The 25,341-nt window shown below is 28.6% G+C and overlaps 2 protein-coding genes across 4 annotated transcripts; both read left to right on the forward strand.

Annotated features, from left to right (window-relative positions):
- Positions 1-9,157: 9,157 nt before the first annotated feature.
- On the forward strand, positions 9,158-13,982 carry LOC112736928 (D-ribulose kinase). Of its 3 annotated transcripts, XM_025786610.3 has the most exons (10): positions 9,158-9,340; positions 9,464-9,648; positions 9,795-9,934; positions 10,146-10,398; positions 10,476-10,608; positions 10,814-10,902; positions 11,156-11,433; positions 12,054-12,115; positions 13,315-13,384; positions 13,522-13,982. In XM_025786610.3, exons 1-9 carry the CDS (start codon positions 9,283-9,285, stop codon positions 13,380-13,382), a joined length of 1,266 nt encoding a protein of 421 aa, XP_025642395.1. In that variant the 5' UTR covers positions 9,158-9,282; the 3' UTR covers positions 13,383-13,384; positions 13,522-13,982. The 3 variants fall into 3 exon arrangements, with proteins under 3 accessions (XP_025642395.1, XP_025642394.1, XP_072067230.1); XM_025786609.2 differs by lacking the exon at positions 12,054-12,115 and having other exon boundaries at positions 9,189-9,340; XM_072211129.1 differs by lacking the exon at positions 12,054-12,115 and having other exon boundaries at positions 9,214-9,340; positions 9,791-9,934.
- Positions 13,983-15,635: 1,653 nt separating this feature from the next.
- Positions 15,636-17,790, forward strand: LOC112735733 (putative F-box/LRR-repeat protein 9). Its single transcript, XM_025785245.2, has 2 exons — positions 15,636-16,077; positions 16,874-17,790. The coding sequence occupies exons 1-2, from the start codon at positions 15,692-15,694 to the stop codon at positions 17,694-17,696; spliced, it is 1,209 nt and encodes a 402-aa protein (XP_025641030.1). The 5' UTR covers positions 15,636-15,691; the 3' UTR covers positions 17,697-17,790.
- The last annotated feature ends 7,551 nt before the right edge of the window (positions 17,791-25,341 follow it).

The following is a 25,341-nucleotide window of genomic DNA, read 5'->3' on the forward strand; positions in this document are numbered from 1 at the left end:
GGGTTGTATATAGATTTCTGCACACACTTTCGAACGATAGCAGACTTGTTTGTGAACAGAAACCCCCCAATAAGCATCATCAAGTAGCATCGGACATACTGACGGAGTGTATTCGGGGATGTTCCATCAGGATTGTGTGCAACCCTGTCCCTGAGCCACGTCATCCTTATCCCGAAAACCTGCTTCCCTCCCTTCGGTTGTGGTGGCGACCTGGCGCCCAATAAATCCTCAACCCACTCCCAAGTGGGGTGTCCATGTCATCGGTGAAAGTCTCTAGTATAACCTCCAACGGACTCTCTAGCAGTGCGCAGACCAATGTGATAGGCAACATCCTGTAGTGTAATACTGGTCTCACCCCATGGAAGGTGGAACGTGTGGGTCTCAAGCCTCCACCACTCGACAAATGCAGAGATCAAGGAATTATCAAACATAAAATCTTTCAACTCTACTATATGTCCAAATTCAGCCTCACTTATGTAGGCCAGCAGGATGGCCGACAGCGGGAGACCCAGGGTCACACGGCGTGACAACAGTAACCGTGGTATTTGCAAATTTCCAAAACATTTACTAGCGTATACTAATTACATCTAAACCATTAATTGTTGCTAAACATTACTAAAACTTATAATCCATCTAGATAAGCATTTATATTAAATATAACAGATACCTATTTATTGGAATAACTGGTTAAATAAGAGTTACTTATTTTATTTATTTAACTTAATTTACAATTAGATACCTATTTTATTTATTTAACTTAAGTAATTATAATCAATTATACAAAGTATGCAACGATCCTAGGTATACCAAAGAAACCAATGTAAACCTTCTAATTTTGTCAACTCACTATACCTACTCCATTAACTAAGTTACTAAAGACTAAACATCTAAACTTATTATTCACTGATAATAAAAAAAGGTTAAACTACTAATCTCAAAGTTTAAAGCTCCAGCTACGTGCCAAGTAGCATTCAGTCTATTGATGTCTCCTTCGCAAACATATTGTCAGAGGGCCATTTTTTCTGAAGGAACTCGAATTCACGCATCTAGAAGGCCATAAAAGTGGAAAAAATGATTGTAATGCACGTAATTCCTGGATACTGTGACTTATATGCGCATACGAGTTTATCTCGGATGCTGAGCCCCATCCATGACAATTGCTCTTATCTCGGGTGCTGAGATCCCCTTAACAAAACGTTCCTATCTCGGATGCTCAGTATCCGATATTAGCGCTTATACATATTTCAGATGCACCCATAATGTGACTCAGTGTCACCTAATCACAGCACGGAGTCACAGCATTCGAAATATGACTATTCTTGAGTTAGCCCCCTCAGCATATGAGATGTGTCTCAGAATGCACTTTCGTAATTAATTCACTGTTTATTCATTTTCGTAATTACTATATTTATTTAATTTAAATAAAAAATCCTTAATTTCAAACTATATATTTTTAAAATTATTCCATATATGTACTAATAAGTCATAATTTTAAATTATTTTAATATTTTTATATATATTTATTTATTTATTTTAATTTGATCAATTAATAATTATATTTAAAGTTATTTCATAATTTTTTTATATTTTATTTATATTTTTTTTTATTTTATACCTTATAATGTGTATGTATAATATGAATTGTATAATAAAATTATTAAAATATCTCTAATTTAATATCCATAAATTTACATATATAACATCTATAATTTAAATATATAACATCTACAATTAATGAATCGAGGTTGATTTATTATTATTTATTATTTATTTAATAATCAATTGAACTATAATATTGGGAAATTGCACCATTATGCAAAGCAAAACTTTGGGGGATCATAAAAAATTTACAAATTACTATCGAATAAGACTCACCATATTATCATGGAATCTGTCAAAGTTGACACTAATTTTTGTTAATTTTAGTTGTCCACACACCTATTAGTATACTCTCCCTAATTTAAAAGATTGAAATTCTCTAGTTTACAATATATATATTTATTGTGAATATTTTTTTATTTTATGTTACGTAATATTAGTAGGGGTGGCAAGTGGGAAATTTGCCCCGCCAGAAGTCTGTCCTTTGGCGGATTGGCCCACCCCACCCCTCCTAGTGAGCCGGTTTCAGAATTCTAACTCGCTCCGCCTAACGGCAGGTTGGTGGGCTAAACCTATCAAATATCTTTTCTTTTTTTACCTATTAAATAATATATATAAAGGCATAAAAAACTCTTCTGTTTTTTACTTTTAACTATTATAATTTCTAAAAGTATAAATAAATTATAATTTTTATATTCATAAACATTAAAATCTTTGTAATTATAAAGATTGTTCCCAAAGTAAAATAAACATAATCCAAAATATAATTATAAATATCGTCTCTAAAACAAAATAAACATAATCCAAAACATTCAATTTTTATCTTCATTCTCTTGTAAGTTGGGTTGGGAAAGTTGAATTTTGGCAAAAAAAAATTGTAAAAATACCTCTTACCAAAAAAATACTAAGCCCGACGGGAAAATTCGTCCCACCTCGCCAAAGTCCGCGATTTAAGCGGTGCGGATTAGGCGAGCTTTTGTTATTTGACGGTTCTAATTTTCTAACTCAGCCCACTTTTTTAACGAATTACGTAAGCCAACCCGACGAATTTAGATCCGTTTACCACCCCTAAGCTTAATGTAATCTTTTGCTATGTAGAGGACGTATTGAGATTTGAGAGATTCCCATATCTTATTTTAACATCACTTTATTAATCACTTTATACTTCAATGAATATATATCAATTATGAACCATTTAATGCTTACAGTTTTATAAGTATTAATTTAACTAACTACTTAAATTATTTTTTGTAAGTTATTATTTGGTCTTGATCAATCAAAGATATAATGATATAATCGTATATTTCTAAGTTTTATTAATATTTTTGTAGTTATACTTGAAGTTGTTAAAAAATATTAACAGTGCTAATTAAACTATAGAATGCTATACTTATTAAATACATGAAATTAAAATTGAGATGCTTCCATTAAATTCTATAATTATAAACTCTTTTTATTTGGATAAAGTAAATATATTACTTGTATATGTTTAAAGTAACAATAATTAAATTACTCTCCTTGGTTTATCTCATCCTCGTATAACATGGTTGACTTTATATTAATTAATTTTAGGTCAAATTATTTTTAAAATCCTTAAAAATTGTAAATCTTTTTCACTTAAATATCCAAACACAATATTTTATGTTAAAAAATTTTAAATTTTATCTAAAATTAATTTTTCTTTTTAATTTATCCTATTCATGTACTCTTTAAATTATTACAGCATTAATTCCCATTCATTTACAATATATATATTCTACAACCAAATAAAATAGTTAACTAAATCCAACTAAATTGATTAAATGTATTTTATACTCATGCATTTTTTTTTCTTCTTCTACGATACATTTCTTCTTCTTCTTATTTATATCCTTGTTACTACTTCTTCTTTCTCCTACTCCTTTTTCTTCGTCTTCCTCTTTCATTATCGTCGTTGTTGTCACCAACACCACCACCACTACAAGCTCCTCTTTTTCTCCTTCCTTCTTTTTTCATTTGAATTTCTTCTCTCGCTTCTTTTTTTTTCTCCCTCCATCATCATCATCTTCTTTTTATACATATTGTTATTACCGTTATTGTCGAATTTTTGCACTTTATTCTACTTAATTTCGCTGTGTTATATACATATTTTTTCACTTATTCTCTTTTCTATTAAAAATTTATGAATCTACAGCTAAAGTCTTTGTGAAATAAATTCTTAGTTTTATCACATCATTTAGTTGAAAATTTGGGTGTTAGAAAAAAGATATTTCAGTGTTATTTTTAAAATTTTTATGTGTTATTTTATATATAAGATAAGCATTCAATTGACTGAATGTGTACTATTTTTTAGAAATATTCAATATTTTTTTATATTGTGTTACTGAATTTCTAGTATCAATTTTAAGTAATTTCGGTGTTATCTTGTTTTATCTTATAAAGTTATTGTGATCTTTTAGTATGCAATTTACTTTTTATATCCTATATCATTGTATTTAAATTCTAGTATCAATTTAAATAAATTTCGGTGTTATTTTTATTTCTAGAAAGAATTCAATCCAATAATTGTGAACATACATTCATTCAACTAAATAAGATTGCAATACAGTATAGACATATTTATTCAAATCTAATATGAAAAATAATGCTTCGAAAAAAAATAAGAGCAGCAAAAAAGAAAGAAGAATAATAAGAAGCAAAAAAAAAAAAAATACAGCACTGAACAAGACATTTCTGTATTTTTGTAATAAAATTTTGGTATCAATTTCTGTGTCACAGTTAAAAATATCATCATCTTCTTCTTCTTCTTCCACCCGATTAACAAGAACTTGCGTCACAGTTAAAATTAACTTTTCAAGCTCTATTTTTGCGAAAGCATAAATTACAGGAGATTTTTTCGTTTTGTCTCATGTGCAAAACAGAAAAAGAGAAGGGAAGAAGAGAAAGAGACCCGCATGTATCCTAATTTTGGATTCTAAGTGCAATGAATCCTACGTCCAGTCTCCACCACAAACCATGGTGGAATTTTCAATATAATCCACTGATTACATTTACCAATACTATTGAATTACTCCCTAATTCAACTAGTATCTACCCCTAAGCTTTCTTTACCAAGGCTTAGCAACTCAAAGTGCTAACCTAACTTGGAAGGGGAATATACACAGATTCAAACTCACCAAGTGCTAACCCAAATACACAGAACTTCAGTGGCTTTTACATGCATCACTCTTGCCTTTTCTCTCTTGGCTTTTTCACTCACATATTCAGCCTTTTCTCAATACACAAGATGACACAAGATAGGCATAACAAAGAAAATCAGAAATTAAGCACTGGTAGAAGAAAAAAAAATTCAGCTCAAGGGTGAATAGATGATGCTCTGAATTTGCTCTATTTTTCTTGTCTTCGAATGTTGGAATGATGTCCCTTTTATATCTTCAACTTGCTCTTCAATTTGCCTCTTCCATTTCTTGTAACAGCTACCCGTTGGAGCTGTCCCAGCTAGCATGCAGTCCTTACTCCATTCTGCTCCACTTTCTCTGCTAGTTGAGGAACCCGTCCACCACCTCTACTGTCCTTGGATTTGCTTTCTTCCTTGGCATGCATTACCTTTTTCTTTTGCTCCATTACCCCTACTGTCCGAGGAGCTACACCACTACTTCTGCTCTTCTTGCAAATTTGTGTTTTGCTCTCCCATTTCTAAATGTTGCTTTTGTTTAATGAGAGTGACTCCAACTGTTCTTGTGTTTGTCTTGGTATTACAATTGTCTATATGTGATGCCAAATGTCCTTCCTGCTTTTTCTTTCTTTTTCGTTCCCACTAGTTTATTCAGTGCTTTCTTCTCTTGGCTCATGGGAACTGATTTGCTCATTAGCAAGTAATAGGCTTGAGTGTTGGAGCTGTGGCATGTTAAGTTGCTTAAGTAATATTATCTTGGATTGAATCAACTTATAAAATAAGCCTGCATCACTTAGCACGCACGTTAAACTAACTTGGGCTTTTATCCCAAATAATATTTGTCATCATTTATAAAATTCAAAATCAATATTAGCTTAACATGAGTTTTGTTGGATTTGGACCAACTTGGTTGGATTTAATTACCAAAAAAATTTAGATGTGTAACAGAATTAATTATATATATATATATATATATATATATATAAATTTAATGTATTTAGATGACTTTTTAAATAGTGAGTAACGTAAAATTTTGTAAACCTCCCACAAGGCAGACAAAAAATTGCCATTAAATTATGTTTTTAGAATTTTGCTAAACTGTCACAAATAAGTCCATAATACCTCAAATTTGGAGATTTGAGAGTTTTAAATCGCCACAAAAAAAAAAGACCACAAATAAACTTGAATTTTGTAAGAAAAATGAAATTCATAATATTTATATAATAAGATATATAAGTGTATGATAATGTATGATAAATATCATTATAGTTATAATAGATATAAATTTTGAGAACATTTAAAAGATATAATTAAAATTAAAGTTATATTTTTTATTATTTGATAATATTTTTTAATTTAAAAATAAAAGCAAAAAAATGATCAAATTAAAATTTTGTCAAATAATTAAAAGTGTTATTTTAATTTTATCTGTACTTTTTAAATACTACCAAAATTTCATAACCAAGTAACCACCCTCGTAAAATTCTGCATGTAAATATATATATATATATATATATATATATATATATATATATATATATATATATATATATATATATATATATATATATTGATACATTCTTGGGCAGTTAATAATGTTACACATACCTATATTAAGTATCAACAAAGATGCTATAGTTAGGTACATAAACATTCATTCGTTTTCTATGGTGGTAATGGAAATTAGATAAAGATATGAGATAAGAAAAGGAGTTTGTACGGTGAATATATAGGGTAACAAACATTCTGGATGAGGGAAAGGGGCAAGCACTAGAAAAATGATTGATGATTTATTTATCATTTAAAAACAATCAATCATAATCCAGATGGTGATGTGATCATAAACTTAAAAATTAGTGAAAGAAGCAGTATAAAGTTGTGTGTAATTTTTTGGGTCGTCTCAAAGGGAAGCAATTAATTAAAACGATGGGTTGGTTTTAACTAACCAACTACCACCGTTCATGCTCCACTAACAAATTAAACGACAGAACATTAGTTATCGAGTTTTTTATCTTTTGAAAAAGAAAGAATTAAAGAAGGGTGGATATTAGAAGCAAAGACAACTGTGTTTTTCTTCCATAGATGTAAACTTTGTATCTTACAAAATTATAAATTCAACCCATACTTTTCACTGTTTTTCTCCCGTTTTATATATTTTTTTTCCTACATCTATAATCTGCAAAGTAGTTATTAGGGAGCTAACTTTTCCATTTAATCTTAAATTATTTTTGTTTTAAATTTTACATTATAAATTAAAATTTAAAAATTTAATTTTGAAACTTAAATTTTAAAAAATTAAAGGTTAGAAAAAATAATTTTACAAAAAAATAGATATTAATTATCCCTCTTATATTTTGATAAAATCACTCATATATATAAATATATAATATAAAAAATTTATTTGTAAAGTGATATTATTATAAAAAGAGAAATTCGTTGGACCAATAATTTTTAGTATTTTTTTATTATTATTTGATCAATACAAATATTAAATTATTTTAATAAATAAATTTTACTAATTCATGTGTATAAACTCTTAAAAAATGTGGGTGCAAACTGTATTAATTTATGAATGTAAAATTTTAATAAATATAGATATAAATTATATGTATTTTATTATGTGCAAAATTTCTATAAATATAAATATAAATTATTATTGATTCAATAATGATAAAAAATAATTATATTTACTAGACATGTAATATTGCTCTTATAAAAAAAAATATGAGTAACATTGTCGTCTAAAAGAAAATGTTGACTAAATTCTAAGAGGAGGGTTGTACTAGATTATTGACAAATAACATGAAAAAAATTGTCGAATTTTCATTATGGGTGATGTGATATATATACGAGCATATATTAAATTACATAAATTAAAATAAAGGTCTGTCGAGACTTTACTTAGAAGAGCAGTTGGCGAATAGTCTTTAACAAAAAAGTAAAAAGAGGTCTGAGAAATATTTATGACATCTTATCGTTTAATTAATGTAACACATTATATATCTAGCGAAACAGCTTATAGTTATTGATGTTTGCATTGCATGTATGCATGGAAGAGTACAAGCAAAGAATAGATAGAATGAAGAGGAATCTTGTTTCCAATTGAATCCACCTTGTGTGGATGGATGTTATTACTAGCTTTATATATATGGCACATGCATGAGATAACCTTTTCATTTTTGAAGTGGTCCTCTTAATTTCATTTTTTGATGCTTGTGAATTGTGACTGTGACGAGAAGCTAGCACTAGCTGTCACCTCTAATTAATTATATCTCACAACATTTACTAGTTACTAGTGGCGACTCACATGCAACTGGGGACATACATATCTATTTTTGAGAGCTTAGGTAGTTAGTTATGTTCATTCCAACAATCATAATTTTCATCTTCCCTTGTTTGGACCTAAAAATTGAATAAACGAGTTACGTTTCATGCCACAACAGCACAGGTCCCTACTTAGTACCTTCTTGCACGATCCATAGGAGATGAGAGTTGATACTCTAAAAAACTCTTATATGGATTCTAAAGTCTAAAAATGTTGATATTTTATATTTTCGTTAGAATTAGATACGTGCATTGTGGTATAGTATTTAATAGAGGTTCGATTAAATTCACCAATATTTATTTGAAAAAAAATGTAGTGTCTAGTGGCATAACTTGACTACTTGTGCATAATTTTCTCCCCCTATTTGTGTGCTTTTTGCCTCTTTGGACATATACCTCTTTTCCTTTTCTTTTTATGTCTATTTTTCGACGGGGTCTTAGAATACCTTATGTTTTTTTTTTTTTTTTTGTCTGATCATGCAAAAATCATTCACAGCTTAAAAAAATGGTAAAACTATCGCACGATGTCGTATTCGTAAAAGATAAGTTATATTTAACAAAAATATCAAAGTATTTTACTTCATTGAAAATGATAAAAAAATTTTAAAATATCCTTATCTTTTTCATCATCTTCAACTTATGAAACCACCACCCGTTTTTTTCTAAATTAAAAGCTTCTATAAATCTCCACTATCACCACAATTACCATCTTAACGGCCTTTTAACACCATATATAACAACACCTATTTCAGCATACTTAGGATTAATCCATCGTAGATTCTGAGCTTCATTTAAAAGTTTGTTACTAGTCAATAGATTGTTGCATGATTCTAATTCGTGACATTTGTTTAAAGAGACTAGTAAGTTAATTACTAGACCAATCCAAGTTGGCTTATCTCTAGAAATTTTTTTTTTTTGGTGTACAGCTTATCTCTAGATTAATCTCTATACATTGATAATCGCCACATATATATACCTAATGGGCTCTATTAGGCCCATATTTTCGAAGACCCAAACTGACTACTGAGAACATGGGTCTCCAGCTCTTCTACTACACATATTTTTTTAGACGTTTTCCTCATTCTGACCAAAAATAATTTTTCTTTTGAAACTTAAAAAATAAAAAATAGGACTTTCTGAGTACTTAGCTTCCTCCTCAAGTCCCTTATCCGGGACTGAGTGGGAAAAGAAAGCTAAGAGCAAAAATGTTAGGCGCAATTTCAGTAACCCACCTTGCACCTTGGACATCAATCCAGAAATTTGGTACTATAACCTTTCACTGTCACCAACTTCTACTAATGATGCTTTGAACATAATATAACATATTATTATTATTATTATTATTATTATTATTATTATTATTATTATTATTATTATTATTATCAGGAAATGGATCCTTTTCTAGTAAGTTAAGAAGACAAAGGGCAGTATCAATGTCTGTGGGTGTTGAAGAAGCAAGTGAAAGCCTCTATCTGGGGTTGGACTTTGGCACTTCTGGTGCCAGGTTTGCCATCATTGACAAGGGTGGCACAATTCAGGTTGAGGCAAAGAAAGAGTATCCTCTCTACAAGGTATCTATTTTTCTTATTATAATGGAATGGAATGTTGAATTTTATAGTATGGTTATAATCTTAGTATAGAGGTAGGGGGAATTGTTAATTGTTAGTGATTGTATATATTAATGCTACTAAGATTCCTGTTTCTCTTGTCTAGAAAGAATGGAGAGTCATATGATTGGGTACTCTCATGGAAGGAGACAATGTTCTTGCTACTTGAAGATGTCCCACTTGAGCTTCGCAAACACGTCGTTTCGATTTCTCTTGATGGCACTTCTGCAACTACAATCATTGTTGATAGGTGAATAATGATCATTCAGTAGCAATTTTTTTAATGTAATTGTTTAGGGAGTAAAGTTGAGCATCTAAACACTTGAAAAGTCCATGCATAACAACCCATGAATCTGAAAATATCAACTTTTCATCAACAATTCCGATACTGCCTGTTAGAGTAGCCGAATCCTGATAATGCATCTGAATTCTGAAGTAGAGATATGAATCTTGTATTGCAGGGACACTGGAGAACCAATATGGAGACCTTTTCTTTACAATGAGAGTTGTCCTGATGCACTTCCAATGGTTAAATCCATTGCTCCTCCGAACCATACAGTTTGCACCGGCTCGTCCACTCTATGTAAGCTCGTCGAATGGTGGATCAATGCCGGTTCAAATAAAAAATCAGCTCTTTTGTTGCACCAAGCAGATTGGCTTTTGTGGCTTCTTCATGGGAAGCTAGGAATTTCAGACTATAATAATGCTCTCAAGGTGTTATTTAATAATCTCTAGCATTTTGTGTTGCAATTTTTATGACAGGAAACTAACCATTGTTTTGTTTTTCGCAGGTTGGCTATGATCCTGAGGCGGAATCATATCCGCCGTGGCTAGTCTCTCAACCATATTCTCATCTTTTGCCTTCAGTTCTTGCTCCAGGAACTCCAATTGCTTCTTTAAAGGAGGAAATTGCAAATAAATATGGTATGTTTCAATGAGAATCCATACCTTCCAAACTTAAACTTCAAATGTCAGTTTTGGCACCTTTTTCTTATTTCTAGCTTTCTACTACTTCCACTTTGATTTGTGTCACCTTGGTATTCTGTTCAAAATTTTATTTGTACTTCCAGGGTTAAAAACCTTGCTGCTGTAAAATTGAAAATAATTTTTGTTGTGTGAATCCTTTCAGGTTTCCAGAAAGACTGTGTTGTATGCACTGGAACAACTGATAGTATAGCTGCATTTCTTGCTGCACGTGCCAATCTGCCAGGTCAAGCAGTGAGTTTTTTAAACTTCATCTTTTCTTTAATCACAAGTATTCATGATCTGCCATACTCTCATTATAGACAGCTTAATCTTGTTATATAAGAAACTTCAGCTTCAAGAATGTTAAATATGTTGTTCCATTATTCATCTATATCATTATTTTGCATCTAAATCTTTCTCCTAGGCCATTTGATTAGACATTCATTCATCCTATTCTCAATTATTAAACTAAAGCTTGTTTTTCAATCATATTCTTGTTGAATAGGTCACTTCTCTGGGTTCAACACTTGCTATTAAGCTATTGAGTAACACAAGAATTGAGGATTCAAGATTTGGTGTGTATAGCCATCGCCTCGATGATAAATGGCTTGTTGGCGGTGCTTCAAACACTGGTGGGGCTGTTCTTAGACAGCTTTTCACTGATGATCAATTAGAGGAATTGAGTGAACATATTGATCCCTCAAAAACCTCTCTTCTAGACTACTATCCCCTCCCAAAAACTGGTGAAAGATTTCCTGTGGCAGATCCAAACTTGGCTCCAAGGTACTTAATCCTTTATGATTGTTGTTAGAATGCAGAGTCTTTGAAATTTAGTTCCCATATAAATTTAGCTTTGATTGGATATTGTTTTCATATAATTCAGTTCTAAATTTGTTAGAATCTCACAGTTGGGGATTTTTTTTTTTAAAGATTTTTCCTCCTATTCTGTTTCAGTAAGCATTATAAATTAAAATTGTGCCCTTGCTAAGGTTTAAAATTGAATAATATTAGATGTAATAAGTGTGTAATTATAAATGTTACATGTATGAAATTATAAATGTTAAGTTAAATAAGATAACTTTGAGTCATGGTTTGTAAATTAAAATTTTGCCCTTGCAAGGGTAATGCTAGAGAGAAAAAAAAAACAGCCAGAACTTGCCTTATTTAGCATTCATTAATTGTGCAACAATTAATGAATGTTAAATAAGGCAAGTTATGATTGTTTTAGGCTGATTTTCTTTAGTTACCAAACATTTCCGCCTTTGCAAAGGGTGAATTGGTTGTAATTGAGATTTGAGGGTGGTACCTGTTCTTAAGAAAAATAACAGTATTTGACTATACATTGATTGCGGGGACAACAATTTATTTCCTTGTTAAAATATGCATTTAATTTCATTGTGTAGGACTTTATTTGATTGGGATCTTGTCTGCCCCTTATTACTGGTTATGTCTGAGCCAATATTTGGTAAGAAGAAAGGAGGTCTTAAATTCTACATATAGAATCGGCCTTAATGATTGCTTCATTTATTGTACTGTGAGTTGTGACAAAGCTCAATTTAGTTTGAGAAAGGAGAAAGTCTATCTCAACCATGCGTGTCAGACTGTCAGGACATACTATTTAATACTCTATTAAAGTGAATGAAATAACATTTTTTAAACTTATTTGAAAACATTTGTTAAAATGTAAGATTGAATTGTGAAAACATATTATATATTAAAGTGTCTTTTGCTTTTTTTGACCTCGACAGGAGGTGTCAACCAAGCTTGTATCAAGATTTCAATTCGATGAGCAGATACACCTCTTCTTGTGGGTTGTTTTTAGGATTTAGAGATCATGTTCAATAAAAGTGTAAAAAAAAAACAAATAAATAAATAATTATAAAAAACAAAAAATAAGAAAGAACAAGTGCAAACAATAAAGAATTGAAAATTACAAGACTTATATTAAAATATGCAGAAATTGATAAAAACTTGAATGAAAATAACAGAATTTAAATAACAGAAAGAAAATAACTAATTGAAATGACTTAAAGAGAAAATGGAGTCTCCCAATCCTTACATGGACTCATGACTCATGTTTCTGGGAATTAGTGTGACTAGGAATTTTTAGAGTGAATGAGTTTGTGAATGAATGGAAGCTCCCCGGTTTATTGAAACTAATCTTATTTATAGAGAAAAAATCCTAAGCTAATTGATATAACCGTAGATTTCATCATTTCAAGTAAATTTGCTCTTCAAGTAGTTTTGGACTTCAAGTAGTCTTAAATCTCAAGTAATCTTAGACCTCAAGCAAACTTAGACCTCAAGTAGTCTTGAACTCAAATAAACTTGGGCACCAAGTATAAGGTAATTTGATCATCAAGCCTAACCCATTCTTAATTTCTTTAACCATGGTGTGCTTCATGCATATATGATCTTCGACTTTAAATGTCTTTTCGACATTGACCATTTGGCACAACACATACCCATATAGCTATGGATATTCATATAACACTAAAAGTTGTATGAGTAACTTGCTTTGCATTGTACACCTATCTTGTCTGCATATATCTTAGTTCATTTGATTTTGCAATTAACCTGTCAAAAAATCAACACATGATGCACATTCCAAAGACTCTCCTCATTTCAATTATGATTTACCTAATTGAATTCATGTTTCCGTAGACTACAACCACGTCCAGAGGATGATGTTGAGTACTTGCATGGGATATTGGAATCCATTGCACGTATAGAGGTAATAGTTCTTTTGCTTCATATTTTCACATTTTTAATGACCCTTTTGGATCCAAAAGTGTTGGGGTCTCAGACATCATTAAATTAACCAGAGTCTAATGTAAAGGACTCTCTTGTTTTGTGTGGTATTATTTTTAGGCCAAGGCATATTCGTTGCTGAAGGAGCTAGGGGCAACAGAGGTAGAAGAAGTTTTGACAGCAGGGGGAGGATCCAAAAATGAAAAGTGGACTAAGATTCGAGAGAGGGTGCTTGGTTTGCCTGTGAGGCGTGCAAATCAGACGGAGGCTGCATATGGTGCTGCTTTGTTGGCAGTAAAGGGTCATCAACAAAACTAAAATATTTAAAAATAAAAAAAATTAGCAAAAAAACAATAAAAAATTATATTATTTAACATAATAATTAATAAATACTAAATAAAATAAGTTTTTGTTATTTTTTTTTGTCTTCTTAACATTACTGACAAAAATAGTAACTACTTTCTAGTTTTTACTGTGTGTGTAAAGGTGACAAGGATCATTACAATGCAACATGTGTCAATCATGTATCCTCTAGTGTGAAAAGCTTTACATTATTTTCTTATGTATTTGATTTGATCTGATGTTTCTTTCTCTTTTTTTTTTGTGTGTGTTTATTGTTGATTAAGAGGATGAGATTAAGTATAAAACATCTTATTAATTAATAATGTAGATTAACATGACATATATTGATATAGTAAAGTCTTATTATGAAATTAATCACGGCTTCCCATCACATACTATATACTTTGATTATTAAAATATTTAAACAAGTTTTAATTATAAAATTAATTATTCTTTAAATTTTTATTTTGTTAGATAAATTAATTCCTATACAGAATGTCAATCTATCTATTATATACAAGAAATATGAAAAGAATTTGGTGTCCAAATTCCTTTTCCTAAAATGCCATAACTTATAAAAGAAAAACATTTTTTGTTATTTCAAAAATTTGAATCAGAAATCTCTTAATTAAAATAATAAATATTTACCATATTGAGTAACTTTATATTCGTTATAATTATACATGTTTAATTTATAAAAAGATATATATTTAATTTATAAAAAAGCCGTGCTTATATGCACTATATAGGTACAGGGATTGATATATGAGAATTTAAAAAAACTTAAAAAATTGTTATATCTTTATAAAATAATTATGATTAGAATTACTTTCTTTTTAGAATTTGACGAGATTGATTAAAAAAAAAGGAATGAGTTAACAATTAAAATATAATTATACTCTATGTCTCACTAAAGTTAGTTACCAGCATAAAATATATATTGAAATATATATATATATATTAAAAATAAATTAAATCGTACATAAATATATTGATAATTAATTTTAGTGATTAATTTTGACGTGTGAATATCTTTTTTACTAAAATGTGTTATGTTTCAATTAATATGTATTACTCTATTTTGATATTGCATTTAACTTTATGCGAAATTGTAGGGTGAGCGTGAATAGCGGGTATTCGATTACTTGTCCGAATCCGAACCAAACCAATTAAATTGGTTCTGGAATCAACGGGTAATGGAGTCCAACCCGAACCAAACTAATGACCTTTGTTAGTGATTAGTTCGGGTATCGATTGTGAGGGTACAGAATTCAAACCAACCCGTGAACCCGATCATATATTAATTAAATAAAAAAATAAAAAAAATATATGATTTTTAGTGGCTTTTAGTGAGATTATTTACTATTAATATGTTTAGATTTTAATAAGTTTAGTTTTTAATGTATTTGGTGTTTAACATGTTTAGATTATTTATATTAATGTTATATATTTATTGTACTTATTGAATTTTTAAGATAAAAATGTGATTTTTTTATGAATTTCAAAGTACCCAATTATCCGAATTGAACCAATCTGTTTCAATCAATTTGATTTGGTTCGGATACATACACAAAAAAGTACAAATCCAAACCAAATCGAACTAATTACATCTTAATATGTTCGATTCTAATTTTAGTTTAAACCCAAACCAAACCGACCTGCTTGCCCCTACGAAATTGACTCCTTGAGTTTTTACTTTTTATCAAAATCTTTCCATTTCAAAATATTCAATGCACCGTGAGTAAACGTTTCAAGAGAAAGTAACGGAAACAGATCGAATCTTGAGGATTGAGGATTGCGGAACACGAAACACGATTTTAGCTCTCGCTACTCACTAATATTTTTTAATAAGCAGCTTCATGGCAAAGAGAAACCCTAATTCATTTCTTTTTTCCTTTTGTCAACAAATCAAAACCCTCACCAGTCACCATCATCTCTTTGTTCGTCAATGCCATGGGAAAACAATCTATTATGGCGACCCAAGAACAGAACCCGTTGGGACACGAATCCGTTGTTGCGTCCCAGAGCCTGCACCACGGCCACGAGGAACTGGCTGGATCTTCCATACGAAATGACTCTCCTCATCATGACAAAACTCGGCGCGTTCCATATCCTTACCAGTGCCCAGAAAGTCTGCAAGCTATGGCGTAGCATCTCCATGGATCCATTCTTGTGGCGCACCATTGACATGTGCAACCTGGGGCGTGCAAAGCATGAGACCTACGATTTGCGTAAGATGTGCCGCCACGCAGTTGATCGAAGCCGTGGCCAGTTGGTGGATTTTGAAGTCCAGGGTTTTGGTGTCAATGATCTTCTCAATTACATTCTTGATTCGTAAGTTCAAATACGTTTTCTTTTTTTCAATAATTTTTTTCTTCATTTTCTGTTTTGGAAACAATAAAACTAGTGATCTTAATCCATCCGAATTGGTCTATTAGTCAGTTTACTTATCTATTTATGCAAGTGTATGCAGCCATCTTTGATACAAAAATGCTACATGCATGTAAATCTAAAATCAATCATTATATATTTGTAGAAGCAACTATATTAAATGGATATTAAAATTAACCATAAAATACACATTGAAATATCAAATATATATTAAAAATAAATTAAATTATACATATATTTATACACAAATATTAATGTGCAAATAGTATTTTTATTGTGTATGAATGCATATATTATTAATCTTATTTTTAACATATATTTTATATTTTAATATGTATTTCTATTTTGTTGATTGATTTTGGTACCATGAATGTAAATAGTATTTATGTTTGAAAAGGATTTAAAAAATTCAAAGCCTAGCTAGATTAATTTGAATAATCTAAGCCTTTGTATGTGCGGTTAGTAAGATGATATATAGCTGAAATTCTATTAGACATGTTTAATTAAACACACTTTGATACGTTAGATGTTAAGATTTCAATTACATAAAAATTGTTCTTTTTAGACATGTTTAATTAAACACACTTTGATATATCAGATGTTCAGGTTTCAATTGTTTTATGTGAGTAGTTATTTTCAGCTATTTGTTTAAATCAATATCTTCTTTATGGTCACTTTTTCTTTATATAACTTTTTACTAGCACACATTGTTGAGCATGTTTGTATTATCATTCTACAGGGGATGTCATCTGCGATGTCTATGTCTTGTTCAATGCAATTTGCGTTGGGAGTTTCCAGAATTAAGTAAGATGGCCCCAAAGCTTTCGGTACTAGAGGAACTTGATCTTACCTTTTGTCGTATATCTGTATTTGAATTGGAAGCTATTGGTCAAAGTTTTCCCCTGTTAAGATCCTTGAAGTTGAGGCATGCCGGATTCATTTTTGGAGGAAACAAAGCAGCATATATTATTTCACGAAATATGCCCTTGTTACGCCATCTCGAACTTTATGATAACCCCTTAAATCATAAGGGCTTGTTTGCAATTCTTAAGGGTTGTCCTCATCTTGAATATCTAGATTTACAAAAGTGTTGTCGTCTTAAGTTGCAAGGGAAATTGAGGAGAAAATGTGTTAGACGGATCAAGAATTTAAGATACTTAGATGCATCTACGCAAGAATACTATCGATTTAGTTCTGGACGATTGCTTAAGTCATCAAAAGATTATGCTGATATTTCATCTCGGTTATTATGGACATCAAATGATGCAGATCAGGATGAGAATGAAAACATGTTTAAAAAGGGTGAGGGTGAGGTACCAAAAGGTTCAACTGTGGAATATGATGAAATGCAAGATTATTGGGAGGATATAGATGCTATGTGGGCAATTGCGAAAAGTAAAAGATTGCATCAAGGAAAGAGGAATAAGCCTAAAGGGTTTCAAGGATATCATAGAGAAAAGAAGAACACTATATCCAATGAGAAGAAACATGGAAGAAAGACAAAGACAGGGAGGAGGATTGAGCATGAAAGCATGATGTGTTTTGAAAAGGAATTTTGGTAAACAAAATTTAGGGAGTCAAAAGGTTATTGATTTAAGGCTCAAGTTTATGATTATTTTTTACTTTCTATGTTAGTTTTAATTGTAATAAATATTTAGTGGATTTTAAAAAAAAAAATTGTCATTCATTTATCATTATAAAAGATTTTATTTAGTTTTTAAAGTGGATTTTAAATGTTTAATGGTTGTTTTTAATATGGTTGAGTAATAAATGTTTAGTGAATTTTTTAAAATGTTTATCATCTATCCAATACTATATAAAGAGATTTTATTTATTTTTTTAAAGTTAATTTTAAATGTTTAGTATTGTTTTTAATTTGATGTAATAAAGCAACAAATGCTTAATGAATTATTTAGTAAGTTGCTATCTATTCTGTGAGAATTATTCTCTTTTAATCTTTCGTAAAATTCTTTGAACTTATTAAAGTTACTTATTTTTGTACTGTTTTTACTTTTTAGACTTAACAATCTTTTGATAGAAGCTTTTGTTCTAAACAAATATATTAATCTTTAGTCTCGTTTATAGGTAGATAACGAGAATACTAAATAATGTGAATAATAGATATGTCGAATATTCAATTCAATAGGTATGCACTTAGATGATTATATTCATTATTTTTAATTAGATGATTATTTTTTTTATTCGATTCACTCATACTCAGTTAATAATGGCTGAATGTTGGATTCACTAGGTGTGTAGATAGTTATCCTAATGTTAAGGTTTAGGAGGTAATTTGAGAATGAAATGTTTTTTTTTAAATTTTATTAGGTCAATTCCAGAGTCCTTTATTCACATTATTTATAAAAGTCATTTTCTATCTAATAAAATCCATAAATATATAACTTAAAATTAGATGATTTGAATCTATTTTATGATTTAGAACATGAGTTTTCTTCTCGTAATAAAATTATTGAATTTTGATACCTATACTATGATATATAAAACATAGTTATTAGAAATTTAGAATCGAATCGGTCGAACTATTAAAGGTGTGTTTGGCAAACGTGTTACAAGAGAAGAAGCACGTTTAGCCTTCTTAAAAGCTTCAATTTTTTGTTTAGCAAATTTTTTATTCATGAACGTATAAGTAATTTTGCTTTCAAAACCACATTTACAAGAAGTTACAATTTTGAGCCTTTGCGTTTCACCGAGCTTTTAGCCATCAATACTCCATCTTTATTTACCTTTTACCAACTTTATCCTTTATGGATGTTATTATATTATTTATGGAATTCTTATTATTTTTGTTTACATGAACTCTCTTTTTTTATTATTTATTATTTTTGTTTTTTATTAATTATTTATTTGATATTATACACTTTTATAATTATAATTTTTTGTATTATTTTTATTATCTTTTATAATATGATTTATTGATTCTATTAGGTAAAGTAAATTAAACAAAAAATTAATTGTAAATAATAATAATAATAATAATAATAATAATAATAATAATAATAATAAAAAATTATAGCATACTAAAAAAGAGTACTAAGAGTACTAAAAATATACTATATAAAAAATATCATAAAATTTTTTTTGATTTATTTCAACTACTACCAAGATAAATATTTAATTTTTTTTATTATTCTTAGTACTCTCTAAAATTTATATTTTGTTAGTTTTAATTAAAAATATATTTTGCCAATTTTTATATATTATTTTTATTTTAGTGTATAAATATTAATTTTATTATAAAATTAATTAATAAAATCTATTCAATTATCTAAATTAAAATGATAAGATAATATACAAAAATTATTCAAGTTTGTGTCTATTTTAATAATTTTTTATCTAAAAATAATTTTGAATAGTATAATCCAAACAACATTTATTTTACTATAATTCATTTTGATGTAAAGATTGCCAAACATAAATCACTTTAACAAAAACTTACTTTTCATCAAAATCAAGTTTGCAAAATCAATTTTATTCAAACTCCTGTTTGTAAACTGTAATCCAAATACACACTAAATCAATAGATTATTGGTTCAATCGGTGAACCACAGATTAAACACAAATTAAATCGGTTAATCCGATTATAATTAAATCATTATATAAAATTTTATTTTATTTTTTTTATTGCCATAATAATGTTTTTCCTAATTTTATTTTATATTCAATTAATTATTATTTTTAAATTTTAATAACTCATCAATTAGTTTATATTTATTATACGCTTCAAGTGTTTATAATTTATATTTATTGTCCTCTTTAAATATTTATAAAAAAATAAAAATAAAAAATATATTATAGTTAATAATTTGTTTTTTTAATTTGTAAATATAATTTAATTTTATTTATGTAATATATTTAATAAAAAAATTATGCATAAAAAATAATATTTTTTTTTAGTTTAACTAGATTTGACCGAGTTAGTTTAAATCAATTTTAAATGGATTTGATTAGATTGTATCATATTTAACTAAATTTGACAAAATTAATCGTTTAACCAATTTAAATGGTAACTCAAACTTGAGTTGATGATCGGATAACTGAGTTTTTTGGTCCGTCTAACCGGATTTAATAATTATGATACAATGTTAAATTATACAAAATTTAACTTCTTTATCAATCTTGATAAATCCTTTTTAAGTGATTAATAAGGTTTGAATCATATCACTCATCATAATGCATAAGTTGATTTTTTTCGGTATTGTTCTTGCTGAGATTGGCTGGTGTATAACTCGTCCGCCAGTAAATATTTATAAGCTCTCCGTCAAGATGAGGTATACGTCGGCAATGAGAGAACAAGGGGTGGGTACTTGCAAAAGACACTCCGACGCTCAAGTCAGTAAGTGTTTAAGAGGTATAAGAATAATTCTATGAATATAGAATGTAAAACATAAAATAGAAGTTATCATGTGTTGTGTGTAATAATTCTATGAATATAGAATATAAGATATGATATAGAACTTATAGAATTTATCATGTTGCCTCTTGAGATTAGATATAGAAGATTCATTTCATAGGCATAGAATTGATGAATGATATTCATGTTATAACCGTTTGGTCATTAAGATTGAAATGATGGTCATTAAGTCGGTAATGAAGGTGTCAGTTACAAGTAAAGAATAAATGATAATTAACGCCGAGTTATAAGGTGACGGATTATAGCCCCCAAACTTTGTCTGCCGATCATATGATCCAGGGTAAGCTTATGGTGAGCCCCAAACTTTGTCGGGTTATTATGTCGGCACTTATTCAAAAAATAATTGAGTGATATAAGAGTCATTCAATCAAGATAGTTGTGTGGGGATACTTTTCCGCTTAAGAACAATTTTAGCATTTGATTGTATGTGAACTGAAAAGTTCAGAGATAGATATTCATTAACGGAATCGATTGTATGATCCGAGGATATAATGATTAATTGTCTTGGAAATTTTTCCGGCCCACAACAATTTATTGATAAATTTCTCGCTCAAAGCAATTAGTTATTGAATATTTACAATTTATAATAAAGGTCATACGACATGAATAAGATAAATTGAGAAAATGAATATGTCTAAAGTCGTAACATATATTGAATAATATATATTGTAAAAGTAAAAGAGTTCAAAGTAGAAAAATATACCTTGAAAGTTGATAATTGTAGAGAAAAAGACAACATATATGAATGTCATATATGATCTGAATTTTGTTTTGTAGGACATGCTTTAATTTGATAATAAAGCAATAAGATAACAGTTATTGAATTATATATTTAGTATAATGTTTCTAGCAGTTACAATATGACGAGGGATATTCTTTGTGCAATAATAGTAAATTGCCTATTTAATTTTCTACATTAAACAAATAGTAACATAAAATTTAATAGCATAAAGTGAATAGTGTAACAGTTATATACAATTGATATATAATTAATTTTTGATAGAATCCAATTTTAAGATTTAAACTCATCATTACTGTCATTTAATTGTATAAATAAAATCATTAAGCAATAAGAATATAATACATAATGAAATAAAAATGCAATTGACATGGTTGTTATATGTCATTATTGTATAGAACATATATTGAGGTTTGAATATAACTAATAAATCAATAAATATTAGTTACACAAAATATAAATGCAAAAGTATGTTGAATAAAATATATAATTTTACTTGTGTAAATAGAAAACTTTAAAAAAGTAAGCAAAATTGATAAGTGAGTTTGTGCTCGAATTGATTGAAAACCGAGTTTATTCTCGGATTGATTGAAAGCCGAGTTTATTCTTGGATTGGTTCATTGATCGATTATAATATGTGAAAGATTATGATACGTAAAAGTAAAGCAATTCAAATGTATAAAGTACATACTTTATAAAAAGTTACGATAGTTAAAATTTGATAAGAGGTATTAAATAAAATCTTAAAGAAGATTGTTGAGATTGGTTAAAAAATTTGAATGTAAATCAAATTTTATGAACCTAAGGGGAGTATAATTATTTTACTCGTCTCCACAGACGGCGCCAATTGTTCTTGCTGAGATTGGCCGGTGTATAACTCGTCCGCCGGTGAATACTTGTAAGCTCTCCGTCAAGATGAGGTATACATCGGCAATGAGAGAATAAGGGGGTGGGTACCTACAAAAGACACTCCGACGCTCAAGTCAGTAAGTGTTTAAGAGGTATAAGAATAATTCTATAAATATAGAATGTAAAACATGAAATAGAAGTTATCATATGTTGTGTGTAATAATTCTATGAATATAGAATGTAAGATATGATATAGAACTTATAGAATTTATCATGTTGCCTTTTGAGATTAGATATAGAAGGTTTCTTTTATAGGCATAGAATTGATGAATGATATTCAAATTATGACCGTTTGGTCATTAAGATTGAAATGATGGTCATTAAGTTGGTAATAAAGGTATCGGTTACAAGTAAAGAATAAATGATAATTAACGTCAAGTTATAAGGTGGCGGATTAGGTATAAAAAAAATTATATAATATATTTCTAAAAAAATTACACTGGAAAGTGTACATCTATCTATTTAAAAAATATATTGATAAATGATAATTAATATTTAATAAGAGAAAATAAGTTAAAATTTGACTTTACATGATAAAATCACACACATTCGTTCTTTTCTTTCTGTGAATCTATAAAATTGCATTAATCATATAAATTCCTCTCGGTCATATATTCTTTCGTAGATATATTCCTCGGAGTCCTCTTCTCTGGCGTGTTTGTAGAACGGAACAGCTACTTTAAGATAAAATTATAGAGATAGAGATTTACATATATGCACTGATGCACACAATTATGGTGCTATATATCATAGCTTCTGTCTATGATAAGAATCGTGTATTGCAAGCGTTTTGAACTATTTGTATTCAGTATTTATCCGGTTAACTCGTCTTGATATTTCTGGAAAATTGTTTTCGCTGACCATTTAATTTGTTTTGAATGACAATAAAAAAATTATTAATATATTTATCGATAATTAATTATTAGTCATTTTATATATTGTTATTAAAAAATTTTTTAGTAATCGTAAAAAATATATAATTGTAAGGTAATATTAATTTAGTCACCCAAAAAATTTAAAATATTTTTTTGTCTAAAATATTATTTATTCTATTAAAAGCAAGTGCCATCAATTTAATAAATAAAGAGAAGTTTCTCTATTTATATTAAGTTTTTTTTTAAATTTTGAATAAATATTAAAATAATTATTAAATTTTATTAAAAATATTTGCAATAAAAAAGACATAAATATCTTTAATATAATTTTCTGAGTTTCTTTTTTATTTAATAATAGATAAAAATAATTAATAACTTTTTAAAATTAAAAAAAGATATTTAATTTGTAATAAAAAATACAAATAAAAAGAAATAATTAATATTAAAGAGAATAGCATCAACTTCTAACTCTATTCTGTCGGATCTCCTTTTTAGTGAAGGAAATGTGGATGGATTAGTATTATGTGGTAGTTGAAGAACATTTGGAAGCTAAAGAACAAATGTGCAATTTGAACTATACACATCAAGTGATAAAACCAAATTGAAAATTTGAGGTTGCTCATAAGAAACAATTTTCAGGCTTTTGAATTAGGTGAATTAAGGTTTGACAATATAGCTAGCATTGTGAATTGTAGAATTTGACCAAGGAATCACACAAGAGGTATCAAATTAAAAAGCGTAACAAGTTTAATCTTCTGCGGATGCTGAAGCTGAATGCTGATTTTCCTTTATTTTATGTTACTAAAAATTAAATAAAGTACTAAATATTTTACGTCTAAAATTAAATATATGCTATACAGAAAATAATAAATAATGATCATTTATATTTATAACGTATACTTACTTCTATGCGCAAAAAAAAAAAAATTATAAGTTAGGTATATTTATTTTATATTTGTAATGCACACTTAATTTTATTTGTATAAAACATTTTAGTTCTATTAATTTTCAGTAGTTATGCATATTTATTTCTTTATATAATGAATATTTATTTTTGTTTTTTCATGAAACCTTCAAACTTAAGTTCTATTCAAATTTTATAAGTCACATATTTTATTTAAAAAAAGACTAAACCACTAAAAGTAACCATAAAAAATTAATTTATTGACAAAAGTAACCATAGAAGATCATAACTCTTCATATGCCCACAATTGATTAGCTCTTTAGTTTGACAAAAATAACCACGGACACAAGCCATACTCTCATAGCCTTGATTTCATCTTTAATCTTCTTCTCAACCTTCATGGCTACATCAACATTCCTCTCTTTGTGGTCTATTGGAGCAATAGTCACATCTTGATTAGCAACACCACATTCATGCTCATTGAGTATTCTAATGAAACACCTTGCCAAACTTTGCTATCCCCCATCAATTTCATCAACCCAAACAAAATAATTGCAATCTCGGACTCTGCAGAAGTCAAAAAATCGAAATATCAGAGATGCAGACCCTATACTTATCTAACTATCATAAATAATGTTTCATACCTTCGAAGAAGAGCAACGAATAAACCATCTTCCAGGATTAGTAACCGTCAAAGATTTTAACAAGACAATATACTCACCTAGTGACATATTCCATCCAGAATTTTCTTCTTCTTCATTTTCGAATGTGAAGCTCCTAAAAATCTGCTTCCTTCGCTTGTAGTTACTTCTCTCCTTGACATTGCTTGAAATCTATGAGAATAAATTAATTCAGGGTTCTCTATAGAGTAGCTCGGAACGATGGATGATTGTGCTCGGGTATGATTTTATTTAAAATCTACGTATGCCACTCTGTTAAGGTTACATCAGACTTGACTATTTTTAACAAATAGAACTAATCAATTATGGACATTTGAGGAGTTATGATCTTCCGTGATTACTTTTATTAGCGAATCAGTCTTTTATGGTTACCTTTGATTGGTGGTTTAGTCTTAAAAAATAATTAAAAAAGAAGAGCACAAAACCAAAAAAAAAAAAAAAAGACTAGCTAGTAGCAAAGTGAATACAAAAACATAAAACAAATATATATATATATATATATATATATATATATATATATATATATATATATATAGAAGAACTTAAATTAAAAATATTAAATAATAATACTACATAATTAAAAATAAAATTGATTAAATTATCTATTTATTAATAAAAAATTATATTATATCCCACATATCGTATAAGCATGGAAAATGTATATGTCA

Source organism: Arachis hypogaea, chromosome 13, assembly GCF_003086295.3.
Source record: "Arachis hypogaea cultivar Tifrunner chromosome 13, arahy.Tifrunner.gnm2.J5K5, whole genome shotgun sequence".
NCBI lineage: Eukaryota > Viridiplantae > Streptophyta > Magnoliopsida > Fabales > Fabaceae > Arachis > Arachis hypogaea.